This window comes from Dermacentor variabilis, unplaced genomic scaffold (assembly GCF_050947875.1).
Source record: "Dermacentor variabilis isolate Ectoservices unplaced genomic scaffold, ASM5094787v1 scaffold_15, whole genome shotgun sequence".
In the NCBI taxonomy this organism is placed as follows: domain Eukaryota; kingdom Metazoa; phylum Arthropoda; class Arachnida; order Ixodida; family Ixodidae; genus Dermacentor; species Dermacentor variabilis.
In genome coordinates, this window is record NW_027460313.1 from 6,738,093 (window position 1) to 6,755,854 (window position 17,762).

At 45.8% G+C, this 17,762-nt stretch overlaps 1 protein-coding gene across 3 annotated transcripts in view; it reads left to right on the top strand.

The window, feature by feature from the left end:
• Positions 1-17,762, top strand: part of LOC142567938 (papilin-like) — a 604,722-nt gene that overhangs the window by 243,594 nt on the left and 343,366 nt on the right. For all 3 annotated transcript variants that reach the window (XM_075678027.1, XM_075678026.1, XM_075678025.1), the window contains exon 4: positions 14,793-14,893. In XM_075678027.1, the coding sequence (XP_075534142.1) occupies positions 14,793-14,893 (101 nt within the window). The remainder of the gene's footprint in view (positions 1-14,792; positions 14,894-17,762) is intronic.

Below are 17,762 nucleotides of genomic sequence, written 5' to 3' on the forward strand. Positions count from 1 at the left end.
AGAGCAATCGCTGGGGCCCGCGTGCCCTCCACAAAGTTCTACATTATTCGCGTCGCGCACACATGCAATAAGATCACACAAGGCTCGGTCCCAGACAGCGGATTGAACCATCGACAACATTTCACAAACCTCCGCTACATGCAGACGCGTGCTGCGCTGTGCCATAACATTTGTTAGGCGGTGAAACGTGTCACCCGATAAAGACAAACAAGTACACGTGCCAATAGCATGAATGAAGTCTAACTAAGAAACGTTGCCCTAAGATGTTTCATCGTACTTCACCTTATAAAACTCGGCGTAAATGCTTGTATCCTGATATGCTATGTTTGACATCACCTCAAAAGACGTCCTGTTTTTTTTCCATGGGCCAAGGAGTTTTCGCACAGAAGCTCGAGACTAATTAGTGTTGGTGCTTTTTGGCGAAAGCATCAATGCACGAATAGTACTGTCTTGATCTAAGTGGGGTTATTGGATGCGGTTGGAAATATTGACAACAATCTTACCTGTCGCCGGTTCCTCCATAAAGATAAATCTTCAAACGATCACTGGCTGATCGATAGCATGTGGTGATTGAATAGCATGCATGAAAAGGAGTTTTCCCAATCGTGCGTAGAAAGTTCATATAGAAGATAATGCAGCAACTGATACTGACCAACGTCACTTGGTCAGTGTCATTGTGAATTTTCCACTTACTTTTCTTTAAAATGCTGCCTACCACATCGAAGAATACATGCAACTGGTAACTGGCGTTTCACAGATGGGAGACTTCGTACTCAAAACTCGTGGAAACGAAGTGCGGGCAGGGCGTCAAAGGCGCGTTTTTGAAACACAAATTGATGATACCTCGCTTGAGCTGCTTTGAAAGAGCTGATGAGTATGCAAGGATGGGTCATTGCTTCTCAGCTTGTAATACTGAACCACTTGTTTACTAGCACATATGAAGGTTAGATCCAAGAACCTGATAGTACTGTGAACGGTTGCTTCAGTCGTTACAAGAAGTGGCCTGAGGAGTTCATTAAAAGCAGAGCAAACAGCGGGCGTCGCCGTGGCAAGCAAACATTTGTCAGAGTCTAATAAAGCCAAGTAGTCGTCAACATACAGGAATATTCTTGCTGCTCCTAGTCTGTCCAGTCGACAGCACAATTTCGTGTCTCGATGTGCCAGAAACAAGTCGCTGAAACAAGTCACTCAAACAAGCCAGTGCGAGAATATCTTCACAAAGTTTTTGCCTGATCACGTCTGAAAACGAGAAAAAAATAAATGAGATGTACCCACTTGCTCTTGCAAAGGCAATGATCGAATGCGTAGGAAATAACTACAAAGCAAAGAAAATGTCCACAGGCTACAACCGGACATTAAGCTATGCGAGAGGAGTCATTTCAAGTAATGAACTTCTGAAATGCGCAGACACTCAGATTAAAGAAGCTTTTCAAAAACAAGCAGTAAGATCGGCGCGAGTAATACAGACGCGAAACAAAAATGTCGAAACGAGAGCCAAACGTGTAGTTCTACCACCTAATTCCTGAACTCTGCCAGTGGTTGTACATGCGACATACCTCTATTTCCGTGCTCAACCATTGTGTACCGATTACATTGCATTGGTTCCGGCGTCAAAGATATGGAAGCGGCTCACAATCCTTCTTGCGCCAGGTGCAATCTAGCAGATCAGAGTGAAGATCAGTGCGCAGGACAGCTTCGGTGCGCTAACTGTGAAGGGCTTCGTGCCGCCTCTTCTGCATCCTGTACAGAACGTAATCATGGAATAAAAAAAGAAATAATCACGCTGAAAGTCAAGGAAAACACAACATGTCAGGAAGTGACAAAGCGTGTTACCTTTGCACTTCACGAAACCTTTGCTGAAGCTGGGAAGATAGGGCGGGCGCCACAAATGACATTGGGTGGCACCGAGGCGGAGCTCAATGACATGGGGTCAGCTATCCAACCCCCAAACACAAAGACAGCAGACACCCACACTCAGCTCCAGTGCAAAGCCCAGGTGCTTCCGCTCACCCTGGTAGCAACCACTGCAGCACAGAAGCTGTGCACGTTTCAGTGACGGCACTCAAGGACGCGCCTGATACTAACAAGCAGGCCTGTACACGAAATGCTATGAGGAGCAGCCTATTGGTGCTGACTTGATGGAAGTGTCCTGTGGACGCAGATGATATAGGAGAGCCTGCTCCTTGCAGCAAGACTCCAAAACAGCTCTTCTCTCCTCCCTTCCTCCCTGGCCGACGAAAAGGCGATCGGGATCCGGTCACATTATCAGGAAAGCGCACGTGAACTTGAATACTAATTGCCATTGGCTATTTCCAAATTCAGAATTTCTATATCTTTAAAATAACCCTATAAATTTGGCATTGATTACACATTGGAATTTTCATGGGCTTTTACACAATCTGGGAGACGTAAAAGATATTCTCACTTCGTTTGGCCCGGTGGCCTTGTGACTCCAAGAAACTAATGTAGCGCCCGCAAAATTATATTGTTACGCATGAAGAAAACGAAGACCGGTGAACGTGCTTGCGGTGCCGACTGGGGGAAGGAAGAAGAGAACGACGCTGAGTCGATCAACCAGCTGGCCATACCACGTGGTCATACGCTGGTTGCAAAACCGCGATATATGACCCGGGAAACCGCAGAAATAACACACCGGGAGAGGTCGAAACCTTGGTTATTCGTCGATGAAGCGGATATTATCATTTTCCCGCGTGTAGTGGGTTGGTTCACGGCGTGTGTCCCGACGAAAATCGGGTGTCTAGAAGGCGTGCGCTGAGCGCGTTGGTCATAGCGCGGAGTCGGCGGGCGTGTTGTCATCCTCGACTGTGGGGCTGCGCTGTACTCTACGGCTGCTGCGGTAACCATCGGTTGCCAAGGGGCCGAATGTGGCGCCGTCATAGCCTCACGTGACGTGTACACGCTATGGTGGTCAACAGTTGAATGCAACAACTCTTCGCAGCGGGAAAGTTCCTCGCGGAAAATCTGTCGGATGGTCGAAGGAAGGTCGAGGCAAGGACTCGTGTCCCCTCTGGCAACCGTCGCAACGTTCGCCAACCGACCAAACTTTGGCGCAGTCCGACGCATCTTGAGCGTTTCAAAAGTTCTGCAGTGCCGAATGACGTCGGACACAGAACTGAGGCTCTCCTTTCCAATTAGAAAATTGTACACATCCTCAGCCACTCCTTTCAGCGAATGCCCAACTTTATCTTCTTCCGACATGCGAGCACTGACCACCTTGCACAGCTTTAACACTTCGATATATGTTGTGTATGTCTCACCTGGTAGCTGCGCCCGTTGCAACAGTGTCTGCTCCGCACGCTTCTTTTTGGTGACTGAGTCCCCAAAACACAAAATGTTCCCACGTCGTAAGCGTGTTCTCGTGGTTCTCGTACCACACGAGGGCGGTATCGATCAGGGAGAACACCACATTGGTGAGCTGAGCGGTTGCATCCCTCCCGTTGGATTTGCTCACTCATTTGTAGTGGACGAGCTACTCGTCGGCATCTTCCCCCGCTTTGCCTCCGAAGGTGGGTGGAACTCGGTAGTATGGCAGTGGACTGCTAGGCGCTGCCCTCGGAGTGGCTCCTTCTGGCATGTCGAAGACGGTCACGGCTGATGGCGGGAGGCCGGCAAGTCGACGGCTTCGACGAAGCTGCAGCAGTGACGGTTCCGTTGTTGTGAGCGGTACCCCGCACCTCCACCACTTTGTTACGCGCGAAGGAGGCCGTTTATAACCCTCACGGATGAAGGGGACCGTTTACTTGAAGTCGCGAAGGTGAGCGCAAGAGGGGCCAGCTGGTTGATCAACTCAGCGTCGTTCTCTTCTTCCTTCCCCCACTCGGGACCACAAGCACGTTCACCGGTCTTCGTTTTCTTCATGGGTAACAATATTTTAAAACCTCACGCGGTTACCCGTAGAGACCGTACAGAAGCTTATAGATTCTGTGGCGAAGTCGCGCTTGTCCTGCAAAGTGGGACTGCCACTCTAAAAGTGAATACAAATGCCAATCTTAAAGCCGTAGCTCTAACAATTGTATCTTTTAAAACCATAACCATCTGCTCTGTTTGAATATCTCAATACATACGATTCTACGTTAGACAGCTCGAAAACCACATTCAACTAACGGAACCTGTAAGGTCGCTCTGATTGTTCGGGTTCTTAAGTGTCACGAATCAGCCACGTGCTTTGTGCATAGAGAGGGGGTTCACTTGCCCCCGTGTCAACCGGGCGACAGTTGCTGTGTTATGTGGGGTCACAGGCACCGCGCGGTGTTGGGTGACGCGTCGCGGCAGGTGTCAGGTGGGCGAGTGCCGATTCCGGGAAGTCGGCATTGTGCGCACGGTGTTGGCAGTCCGCCGACGGTCACACGAGTCCACACAGACCAGCCTTGAAAGGGACCGCTGTACAAGGTATTGTGGCTGTGGCTCCCGAGTGCCTGACTAATTGGAGGCGCCGCCGAGGTTAAGAAGGGCTTAGCAACGCTGACCCCGTTCCGCATGCAGTGAGCAGGGACCTAATCTTCTACGCGTCCGGAACGCAATCGCCAGCCTTGTTGTTGGGTGCGGCTGCCGGTGTGGTGTCGAAGGCCAGCTTACAGTGCACGCTGTAGGAATGCGGTGCACACGTAAAGAGTGCATTCGGACGACGGCGTCTTGGAAACGCGCACTCGGAGAACGTTGTCTTCTAGACAACAAGTTTGAAGGACAAGGAGGGCCATCAGTCTCCCACGCGGACAAACTTTGAGTACGGCCGCACTACGTGGTATCGATGCCCCTGCTTCCGAGACATTTGCGGCCTAGACGCCGTTGGGATTTGAAACGGTCTAGCGATAACTTGTTCGGGCCTGGCGTGTTTTGCTGACCCCGTCACTAACTACGGAGAAATGAGAGGGCATCGGAGTTTTAGGGAAGAAGGACAATAGCTTTGTTTTCCAATATGTTTATTTTGAAGAGTAAGCCCATCCCTGTGGGTTGTGGCTTAACAAACGGTTGACTCTGATTGGCAACTGAACCTGTGGGACGGGCCAACGGCCCTACCGCCTTTTTTTTTCTTTGTGTAATTGGGCTATAAAAATCGGGACGACATGCTGTCCCTCAGACTTGGCTGAAATCAGGATTGCTGATAGATCAGTGAGCCTCCGTACTATGTACGTTAAAACGAGTCTGGGCTCTAACAGTCATTGAGACAGTCGAAGAGTGAGACTTTGTTTCTCTATTGTTCAAGTTTGTAATGTATTTGTTTTACCTGCCATGTATATAGAAAAGTTTACCTATAAATATTTCTTGTACATCTGATCTCATCGCTTCCTGCCTGCGTTTGATCAACAACTGCCGATCATCGTCCGAGAAGCTTCAAGTTCCAACGGTGAAGCGAGGACGGAGAACGAACGAAACTTTACTGAACCTTTCATATCAGTGGGTGATTTCAACGCGCACAGTACTCTCTGCGGTAGCGACGGAGCAGACGCCAGAGCAAGAATTATTGAAGACTTTATCTTAGCAAATGATGTCTCTGGTTTAAATGCAGGTACACCAACCCATATTTCACCTAGCACGGTAAAACTGAGCTGCCCGGATTTGTCTATCTGTTCGTTATCTATTTTTACTGATTTTAAATGCGATGTTTATGACGGTCCTTATGGCAGGTAACCATCAACCCGCTTTTATTGAGTTTTTGTCCCTATTGGCTACGTTACCTCGTAAACGACAATACTGGAAAATGCAGTTGGCTGACTGGCCTCAGTTTGCAAAAAGCGCGTCCTTGGAAAATGTATTTGACTCACTTTTAAGTACAGATTAATTAAACGATAGGTTCTCTTCCTGCATGCTTGATGCAGCAAAAGAAACTATTCCTCAGGCTACAGTTATATTAAGAGACTGTATAAAACAGTGCTATAAGGAATCATCCGCAGGGGTGTCTGCGTACGCAAGTGTTTGGTTGCTTGCGACACCATGCACCCTAGAATATGAGGGTCCTGGGTGTAGCTGTGCGCGGCTTATCATGAATACAAATTTCCAGCTGTCATACTCGACAAAAAACTACATGTCCGACCGCACAATAATTATACAAAATTCACAGCAAACAGGGCTCTGAACGTGCTGAAGGTTCTGTTCATAAAGCATTGGGGCTCTCATGGAAGATGTCTTCTACACACATATCGATCACTCGGGCGCAATATAGTTTATTACGAATGCCCACTATACAGAGCTGCCAGACAGTCGTATTTAAAGACAGTTGGCCTTACACATAACCATGGAATATGCCTAACGTGTGGCGCCCTCAGTATCACCCATTCCCAATATGTACGTTGAGTGCGACGAGCCCCTCTAGTATACAGAAGACAGCTACTTATGGCGGCATGCGTTCTGAGAATAAAATGCTCATCTGACCATATATGGAACGCCATAGTCACGTGTGTGAAACTCGAGAGCAATACTTAAACAGGCGATATCCACTCGAACGGCTGACTCTTTGGTTTGAAAAAGAATTGCCTCGAACAGGCCATCCCTGTGGAGGCCCATTCTATAGCTGATAAGCCACGAAGACTAGACTCATGCAAAGGTTGCTCATGGTTTTCCGATGTCACTCTTGCCCAGAATAAGAAAAAGCAGACACTTCGAGAGCCCACAATTCAAGAAATCAGAGCCTTACAAGAAAACTACAAGTCCTTTAGTGAGTTTTATACAGATGGACCTAAGCAAGCCAATATGGAGGGAATAGCATAGTATCAGAACAGCCGGAATAGTGTATCAGATTACCGCAAATTTTTTCAATTCTCTCAGCAGAAATTTATCCACTGCAGGTAGACATTGGTAGTCACGTCTGAGAAGGTCACTTAAGGCGTCCGCTAGGTTCTACAGGATTGAGAGCTTTGAAACACAATCGGTTTTTTAAGCGTAGGTTATTTGTGAACGTATTGATTTTGCAGGGTTTCCGTTGACTTTGTCTACATTGTACCTTCCCCTTCAAAACTGTTCACAGTGACAAAAACAAAATTTCCGCGCTCAGGTGGTCGGACGCTGTTTATATCGGCTGTAGGTGATGCGGTTTACAACCGAAAGCATCTTCTGCTGGGCAGCTTGAAACGCAACATAAGTGAAGCTTTGTCAAGTTAAGCCATTATATGACAGTGACTTTAATTAAAATGATGTTTAATATTGTGTAATGAAGCACTGTAGCAGTGCAATGAATTCGTTTGAAGGCAGCAATCAAAGTGTACTTTGAGGATAATCGCACTGTAACAATGATAATGCGGCTTCGTTATACACATGAACTGGTTCACTTTTGGAACCATGTTGGGCTTCCGCCTTAGGCATCTCCTGTAATTCTTCCCGAATGCCCTGAAAAGATCACTCGAAAACGTCATAAAGGAGGCAAAAATAAAAGAAACATAAGGGATGCAAGGCAGAGGGGTCCACCAACATAGCTGTCTTGTTGGCGGCTGTCTACTGCATAGGAAGAGCAAAGACTAGAAAAAATAAGGAGAAAATAGTATATGTGAAAATAACCTGTCCGCACATACACGGAGAAGGCGCTTCACAACAGTTACAGTGGGCAGATACATTTAAAGCTCATCTAAAATGTACACGCATTGCAATGCAGATGAGTACAATGCAGATACGTTTAAAAAACACAGTACTGATTTTGAAGCAAGATGACCTGATATCAGGTGGGATCATTGTGCAAGGATTTCCCTTGACATAAGCTGATCGTGGCCTACCTTTGAAGCGCGGCCCAGAGAGCTATTCTTAGTGTACTCAAACGAGAACTTTCACAAAGGTGTGCAATCGTTTCTTTGTTCCCACAAACCTCGCAATAAGGACTTCTGGCTACTGCAGTAAGGAAGGTGTAGGAATTTTAAATTCTGCTGCATGTCATAGACGACAAATAAGAGTTTTGTCACGCTATAGTGAGCTACGCATAAGGCTACATTAGGCGCATAAGGCTACATAAGGCATACATTAAGTGGCAAACCAGGGAATTAAGGCGCTCATTTGTAGTCAGCTGAATTATATTTTTATGTAATGTAAGCTCTTGTGAAAGAGCGCTGAACTTTCCCTTGTAGCTGCCCTTGACATCTGGATAGCAATGCAGTCGACACGGTCATGAGCAGATGGAGTGACTACACCACTTTCACCATCTTCTACGGCACCGCGTTGACTTGCCAGTCAATTAAATACGACGTCGTGTCTTTCCTCAACTGCCCGATGGTGTCTTTATATGATGTCCATGAGAAACTTCTTTATGAGATTCATGCCGTTACCCAGACAGTAAGCTCTGGAGGGCTGCCTTACAATCGAAAATGACAGACCATTGCTTCGGCGTGTGCTCATTGATGGACTCAGGTGTCGCACGCACTACTGCAAACTCGGCGGTCATCGTCTATGTGAAATGACATGTTTTCAAATCTATCTCGCTTGGTTTAGCCGGGACGAACTGTGCAGCAGCTGAATTAGCGCACCTGGCCGATCCATCGGCGCAACCATGCACGTGGTCACTTTGCACTTCGTGCAATAGTAACAATGTTGCCTATATTGGAGATGATGATGACAATTCCACCGTAGAGAAAGAAATTCAACAAGAGGGGACACTCGGCGACAACTGGCAACAGGAAACACGTCACGCCTAGTGTCAACCCTATCGGCTAGTTGACGCGAGCGTCGGACAAGAAAGAATGTGAAATGAACTCAGAGACAACGTTTGATTTTTTATGTTTATTCCTTCCCGTTAAAACTAAAAAGTTTTCCGTATAAATAACCTGATACTTCGCGGCCTATGTTTCTTGCATCACCTAGAAACAAGCTAGGGGCACGCCAGACGCGCCATATGCATGCGTCATTCGCCAGACATGCCACCGAAGCGAGCGAGGCCGGCTACGAATGTGAAGCTCGCCTGCTCGGCGACCCGTCTTATGGATGTAGCCCGTTTGTCGGGCTCCCGGCATTTTCTTGCGTTCCGTCCGCATTTCGACACGGCACCGCTACACTACGGGACTACAGCAAGGTGAGGAATTTTGTTTGACACTCTGCGACGCACTTCAAGCACATTTAAGCTTACTGCAGAAAACTCAACCTATATAGTGACGCAATTATCGAAAAACAGCTCCGCCATCCAGGCCTAGTTAAATTGAGTTAATTTGAGTTAATAACTCGTACTGGGAGATGTTTGCGACGCTTTCTATGAGCCCAAGCATTATTATAACTTATTTCGGTAGTTTTTTAGGCACGCTTGCCGCACCTGGCTTTTTGACGAAAAGCACCTCAGCCGTGTGACGTAGTATCGCGTCTACTGAATCTTACCGGGACAAGTTTTGGTGCTTTCTCTAACCCCAGACATTATTGTAACTAATTTGGTAAATTTTGGGGGTACTTTTCAAGCACAATGGCCGCGCTCGGCGTAGTGGCGCACTTAGCGAAAAGCAGCTCGGCTGTGTGCCGCATTTACATTCGCGTTTACTGAATCTTACTGGGAGAAGTTCGTGACGCATTCTCTGACCCCGAAAATTGTTGTAATTCATTTCGTAACTTTTTGGGAAACTATTGAGGCATGCCCGCCGCGCCCGGGGTTGTGAAGCTGTTAGCAAAAAAAAAAGCAAACTGGCCGCGGTGAGTTAGTTTTGCGTGTACTGAATTTTATATAGCAGGACAACTTTGTGACGCTTTTTATGGCCCTGCAACAACATGTAGCTTATTTCGGTACTCACGCTTGTAGAAACGCCACGAGCGATTGCCGAGAGTGACAACACGGGTGTGTTGCTTGCGCCGGAAGATCGCACAAAAGATAACGCCGAGGAGTTCAAGAACGTGACATTTCTGTCTGCTTAGCGACTGAAAACAGGTTTTCCGCCCACAAATTTGTCTTGAGTGTGACTGGAAGGCATTCTACGAACATATAACATGGTCTGGCTGCGAACGTGTGTTGTGGCCTCCTCTGTGTACTTGGCGTACCATCGCGTCGACTGAGGCCAAGTTGTTTAGGAAACGCGCAGTCACCTGTGTATTTGTCCTTATAAAGTGCAGGAAATAATGCCCGGGAAGGGAGGGATGCTTGAAAGTCGGATGTTTTTTCAGATTTTATGGCATTGTTTGGGAGGAGCCTATTTCCTACGACATGTGTGTTAGAGTGAATTTATCTGTAATGCGGCTCATTCACCACTTACGCACGTTTCGTCTCTACACGCAATATTCCTGTTAGGTCAATATACCAAAATGACACATGCTTGTAATTTACTTTTTTTCAGCTGATGGCATCCGGTGGAGCTTCGTACGGCAACGACTGCTGCTTACCTGGTGCCACAACTTCGGATGAATGCACAAGAAGCCCGGAACGAGCATTTATATAGAGTAAAATAAACATTTCATCATTTCAGAAGACATCTTGCGCTTTCTTTATGAAATTGCACGTGACACAGATTCGGTGGAGGCTTGTAAATATCGTTCGCAATCATTCTTACTAAATAATAAAACGATCCCACGCCAAGGCCGGGCGTAGTTTATGGCCCGCTTAGCAAACTCAACACTTAAAAAGAATGCACACCTGGAGTATAGCAAATTCACTTGAAATTAATACAAAAAAACAAAATCAGTTTTATTCACACCTTGTTAAAAACAGTTAACCATTCGCTTGACCTGTACCTAGGGAGTGAAAAAATAGCTGTTGTGAGTAAGGATAAAACACTTAAGCTGGGATGCTCAGTCTATCACGAGCGTGCGGTGTGCTTTCTAGGCGTCATGTTCTGACGGACAAGATTAAATTATTGTTTTATAACGCTCTCTTTGCCACTCACATTAACTAGTGTACTCTTATAAGGGGGGTATACTTCATGTAGGAACATTCAGAAAATGTGTACTCTACAGAAAAGGGCACTGCGTCATATAGCGAAAGTAGTACACGATGCGCATACAAAGGATTTGTTTCTAAAATATGGCACACTTCCATTTTAACTACTCTATGACTTCACTATTAAAATACAAGAAGAGTCTTAAGCAAAACTAAACCACCTTTCTTGCATTATGCGCTTTAACAAAACCATCCGACATGCCCTATACACTCAGAAATAGAAGCATTTGGCTGACTCCCTTTTCAAGAACATGTCACGGAAGAAAAGGTAAAATCGCGCATAGCTACCCTTTAGGTGAGCTGGAAAATGACAATATCGATATGGATAACCTAACCCGCGAAAAATGGAAAACTTTTCTGATAAATCGCTGGTGCTCTTAAATACATATTGACTGTTCGTTGATTTGTATGATTAGACTATTACATCGAATTGAAATATTATGTTGTGCTTTTTTTCAATTTCCTTGTAGAGAGGTTTCTAATTATTTTACGTCATGTGCTTAGCGTTTCCTGGAGACTGCTGTTCTGTGGACTACTGTTCATTAGAGATTTTTTCAGTGACATACTATAACAGAGCAGTCCCTACAGATCTTTGAGTATTTTGTATGATGTGCTTTGGTGTCTTTTCTTCCCATTTTTCTTTTTTGTGTGGCCATTTAAAATCTGTAAATTTTTTTTTCACTCAAATGTACTTTTCTGTCTCTTGTTTCTGCCAAATAATTGGGACAGCACCCAGTCAAGCTGCAGCTTAGCAGCTTTTTGTGCCTGTCCTAGCATTCTTCTGTTCTTGTACAAAAGAAATGCTGAAATAAATTGACTTGACTTGACTTGGCTAGAAGCGAAGAAATAAATAAAAATAAACGCCGCGCTCATCAGCGGTGCCGGCCTGGCGTGTACAAGCTGGCGTTCAAATCGAAACCGGGAGGTGTTAATCCCATCCGCTTGGTGTGCTACAACCAATTCGGCCGCTGGGCTATATGGGAGTGTCCGCTCTTGTTGAATCTCCTTCTTTATGGTTCCACCGCCTTTTTTATGCCTGAAATGGTATTAATGTACGTTTCCACAGTATAAACGGTATAGAGTTTGTTCAGAGCGCTTGCACTCTAGGAAGCATCGCAAATTAAGCTGTAGGATCAGCAAAGCGGGGAGGGGGGCGCCGCATATTCTATATTTCGAATTCGAGTCGAAGAGTCTCTCTTGTTGGAATCGTATTCGATAGAAAAATTCGCTATGCGATGTTGTCGAATGTTCCTTTTTTAATGTATACGGGATAAAACCACTTATAGTCCGATTGAGGCAGAATGATGAACGTGATGACTTTTCTGAATAATGCCGGTGCAGGAGAGTCGTGGGTCTTGCGCAGGGCTGCAGATGCTATGTGATCGTACCCGGCATGCAACTTGGCTTCAGTGATTTCCAGTCATTATTTGTGCAGCCTACATACCGATTGGCTTCGCCTAACTATTTGGCCAGTTTCACCAAGTTCCCGTCCCTTGAAAACAATGTGCTGTGTTCTAGTATCGCACTTGTCTGTTTTCGCAAACGCGACAGTGTACATGGATCCTACCTTTGTTTCTTCGTTGCTGCCGTTGCCATTGTGCTCCAAGTAACTGAAAGCAGCTGTCAATTATTTACCAACTGCTGAGCTTTCCGGACGTGTATTTGTGACCGGCATTACATACGTGTGTCGGTTTACATGAATCAGGTCTTGTTTTCTTTTACCAAACAGACTCCACGCAAACTTCGTGTTTCTTGTTGCCGTAAAAAGTATAAAAATGTTTCATATTCCGTTAAACATTCACTGGTTGTTCTCTGGAATATGCTCATTCTGTTTGCTTCTGAAATTCCACTACTTGAACACCCTTACTAGCCAGTCTAGAAACATGGGTAAATTGGAGTACCGAATTGCGCACTCAAAGTAAAATGATCTGAGGAAAAATCTGCGAAATATATGGCACCTTGATGTTCATTTTAATGCGTTTCGGTTGGTACAAAATATACTTTTTGGTCCGTTTCAGTCGATGCCGAGTGCGATCAACGTACGGTACGCGTTTTAGGAAGTGCAAAAAAAAATTCTGGAAAATTAGCCAGTTGAAACTTTGCACTCCAGCATCACTTAGCGCGATATAGGCTACAGATTCTCGAGGCGCTGCCTTAATGCTCCGTTGATCGCTCTGATCTCGAGCTCACATTTGGAAAGTCGCAATTTCCCGCAGGAAGGCGAAATGCTCTGTGCCGCATGCAGCGTCAGTTGTCACGAGCACCCGGCGTGTCATGATCGCTTAACGCGCCCTATAATTCCCAAAGATTATCTGCGCGTTAAGAGCTGAGCAAAAAACAATGCCTGACAGCCAAACAAGCCAACCTACAACGACCAGCGCCCGGCGCAACCCTACTCGTAAGTGACCAGCAAAAGGAGAAATAAAGAGTTGGGGAGGACTACATAACTCCGCGAGTACGACCAGCCCAATTCACCGCTATACGATATAGTCTTGCCGCAGAACCCCCTCCCACCCCCTACCCCTCAAGCCTCGACCACTCATAGATTGTGTAGAGTGAAGGATTGCAATCAAATCGTAGCTTTATTATACTTTTACAGGAATTTCTTTAAAAAGAAGCCTGCTGCAGGCACAATACCTAGGAGATTAGATTTCTTTCTCGTGCTCCGTTAAAGTGCTTATAATGAGCGAAATGTGTGCTACATTGTGGAGTTTTTAAATTACTCTCCCAAATACGTGACGGCACAGTTGCCTGGCATGCCCAGAAATGCGTGGCATGAGGCACGCGAGACCCCTGTTGCCCTCTCTCGGTGGTCATCCGCTCGGCGACGTGCAACTGAATGAGCATCGGAGATGTATGTAGAAATAACTCCTGTAAATTTTAGCTCTGTCGTAATATACGCTTACGTTCCACGGCAGTTCGATAGAATGAGGGACCTATTGATGGTCAACCATTAGATTTGTCATTAATGCATGGGGCCATTAATAAAGTCTCAGTAAAACATTGTCGCTTATGCGGCAGAACCGTCTATGACTTGCTATTTCCTTATGATCTGCCTTGCTCGTTCCTTACTGTATACTACGTCCCTCAGGAAAGCACATGCAGAAGACAAGCCTCAGAGCTGCGCATGCGACGCCAGTCCTTCCAAACTCGCTAGCCTGAATAAAATCACACGTTATGTCTGATAGTTCCTCAAAAACCGAGCCGAGCTATCTTGGCTCTATGATGCCTTATAGTTAAACTTGCGTGGTTAATATTCTAATGGTAACCTGTTTAGACTCCGAAGCTCACGGCAAGCGCTACCACATAGCATTTCTGTCGACTGCCTTCGTTTGATGCTCCGCATTTAATGGGAATTCGCGCCAGAGGGGTTACAAAGCCGCTCGAGGCTAATTATCACGCAAGGCTGCCAGATTTTCCTTCGGACGAGGCAGTGGCTTTTGTTTCTGAGAGGGCACATCCACTTTTGCTGAGCTTATACTAAATCTCCCCTTGCCCAGAGCAGTCCTCTACAGCGATTAGGCTCAGCTCCAGTCACAGGAATACCACTCTAGTGACACAAGGGTGCGACCTGAGGGACGTACGTACATGAACCTCACGCTCTTTATGATGAACACAAGGTGCTGGTGGAACTATCTCTGGGTCCTGTTTGATGCTTCTGTCACACAGTATGTTTCCTTTCATCCCCTTGATCTGTAAAAATAGGTTTGCACGTGATAAACTTTTTCATCAGTGCAATGTTGAAAAAAAGCGATAAAAATAGAACTCGTACGTTGCAAAGTTTTTTGTTTCACCAAGGCCGCTTCTATCCCGAGGCTATTCCACGAAACGCCAAATGGAAAAAAAAATAAGGAACATTCTACGAGAACAATCCAATAGAAGCAGTCAATTAACCAGATATTGCTGCGCAATGCTATAATTGTGTAATTTTATTTTTATCTGTTTCTTGCAGGAGTGAAACCTGCATTCCGGCCATAGTTGGAAAAGTCCACAAAGTTCTACCAGTGGGAAAATTTCAGCTCGAGTATGACTTTTTCGGACAGCCCGTTCGAGGTAGAGTATGTCTCAGTTCATTCAGAGTGGTTAAACAACATTGCGGTTCCGGAACACTGCAATACCGTCTCTGAATACCAGCGTAGCGGAAACTGTACAGGTCTCGGAGAAGAGTACATGAACTCGGAGACACTGGCACTGACTGGAAGCGTTTCCCTGTCTACGTGTTGTTTGCGCTGTACTAGTATTCCGAGATAACCAGTGAAAAATAGTACAAAACGTATGTGACGCCAGCTTCTATTCGTTTGCAGCTTGAGGGCACGAGCGATGTCGATTTCGGCGCTCTGGTAGTTCTACACAGACAGTCTTTATAGGGCGTCGAAGCGCTATTACAGACCACTGTGGTTGCTTCATAATTTTTTTTCTAGGATTTGATCCAAAGTGTCTGCTGCTGAACATAATGACTTGCGAGATGTAGAAGATGGAGGTGCGACAATGTTATTACTAATCTGCAATTGGGGGCTCCTGCGATGGCAGTACATACATACGCTGTTTACAAGATGTATGCCTCTGTGATTCAGAGAGTATTTCCGCGCTTGCAGTGTTCCACTTAATATATGTACTTTTTTGACCAGAATTTCCTTCGCCTCATTAGTTGTCATGAGCGTGGTGGCATCCGCACTTCATAAATAGGTCATCTTCACCGTAAGCATCAGTAAGACAGCTGTCGCAAAGGCACATTTAGTGACAACTTGAGGAAGCGCACTTCGCTGCAGCGAGTGTCACTTCTGCGGTGCGGTAAAGGAAAATGTCAATTTGAATTGTTGCCACTCTTGATCAGTAAATTAGCCATCACATTAAATATTTGCTGTTGTACACATTATTTGCAGGAAAACAACACATTAGTCATCTTGGGAAAGTCAGGAAACGGCTTTGCACAAAGCGCCCAAGCAATGCGTTCAGATTTTAGAAGTGAAGCGCTGAGAGTTGAAGTTTTCGCGCCTAATAAGCGCCACGGCCTTCGTTGGCAGAGTGCGAGTGGCGGTTTCTATTGCAAATGGCAGGGACACGCTTAGAAACAATTGAAATCACAAGAAAAGTGTTTTCCCAATTAATGTCGGCGCTGCATTGAAAAGGAAGAGGTGGAAAAATCTGAGGACAGCTAAGCACTTCTGATGAGTGGTGAGTGGGATAACATTATTGTCCAATTGAACGCCGCTCAGCGGTCCTTCGAGTTTTGTGCTGACAGTAGTGTTTGCGTTAGTGCTCGTTGCGGCCGTCGACAATGTAAGTGCTTCAGACTCCATAGTGTCAAGAAGCAGCAGCCTGCAGTGATAGGGCCGCATGCCACCGTCGCCCTGCGCGACGAGAGACTGAGAAAGCAGCAGCGGCTCCCAAGGCCAGTAGGCGCTAGCAGCAGCTAAGCCCAGTGGGGGTGAGAAAGTGACACGGACCGCGCGCCGGCTTCTGAAAGCCCTCGCCCTCTATCTAGGCAACGGGAGCGCACGGCTACCGCGGCAGCGCGAAAACCCCTCGTCAGCATCTACCGACAGCATAAACTCCCTTACTCGGCGGTGGAACACATTCTGCACCCTTCGGCCTGCAACTTCCCTCTCAGGCTGATCCGTGCTCTGCTAACCGCGTGCTACGTAGCACCACAAGCCAGCTAGCAAGCAGTGCCAATGCGCGCGCTACGCCACGCATTGGCATTACTTGCGAGCTGGCGCGTCGTGCGCCGTGGGCTATGCGTTGGCACTCTTGCCCATACTTATAGCAGCATGTGCAGGGACATAAAAAAGTTACACTTCCAGCACAACAGATCTTTGCTCTCGCTTTATTGTGTTCGTTTCCCAAAACGAAGATCTTTCTTATAACGTTGTGTGATACCCCGTTCAAAAAATGAACAAAAGGGAAAGGTGCATGACATATACATGAGTACTAAATACAAAAGTTCACAGACAGTGAAATAACAAAAAAAGTTGAAGTTGGGGCTGGTCCTCTGCCGTTCTCCCTTTCGTGATCGTCTTAGTTGGCGCTGTTCCTTCCTAATTCAAGTATGCACCATCTAGCCCAAATGAATGTTGTCCAGAACGCGAAGGCCGTTTCATGCACACACAAATATAAAAAAAAATATTTTCATATAACGCCCTCAAGACCAAAATGTAGACGAGCTTCTGATATATGCACTAATTAAGATATTGCACAAAACTGGACGACGTGTATGACATAGTCATGACATCTACACAAAGGAAAAATTCACTGGTAATGACAAAAATCATGACGCGCAAAATACGTAAAAGATAGAATAAAATTCTAAGATTGTTTTATTGAACGCCATACCAAAAAAACAAAACAAGGGCTTACTTATAAACCTGCACGAACGTATGTGAAATGCGTGACATGTTCATTACTACTCAAAAAAATGGAAAAGACGTGGCAGAACAAAAATAACATTGTACTAAAAACTGATATACACATTATCACATTATTTTGCACTTGGCCACAATTTGAGTGACGGTGGCAAGGGGAAAAGAAGGTAGTCGGCTTTTGCAGCAGCACACAGATAGCATTAGCAGAAAGGCCTATTCCTCAATCAAAGAGCAGGTAAAATGAGCCAACACGACTTTTCTTTCACCCCGAATGCAATGCTTAGCAGTAAAATTACGCCACTTAAGGCACTAAGTCGTATCTACTGGGCAATGGCGTAGCCAGAAATTTCGTTCGGGGGGCCTCACGTTGTAGTTCGGCCTCCTTCTCAAGAGGAAGCTTTAGTTCGGATGCTCCTATGAAAATACATGTAAAACAACAATTCGTTTTTCTCGGCAACTACTGCACCAAATTTGACGAGGTTTGTTGCATTTAAACGAAAAGCTTAAATGATAGTGACTGTTTTTTTTTCAAATTTTTCATTTAGATTGTCAACTCAATA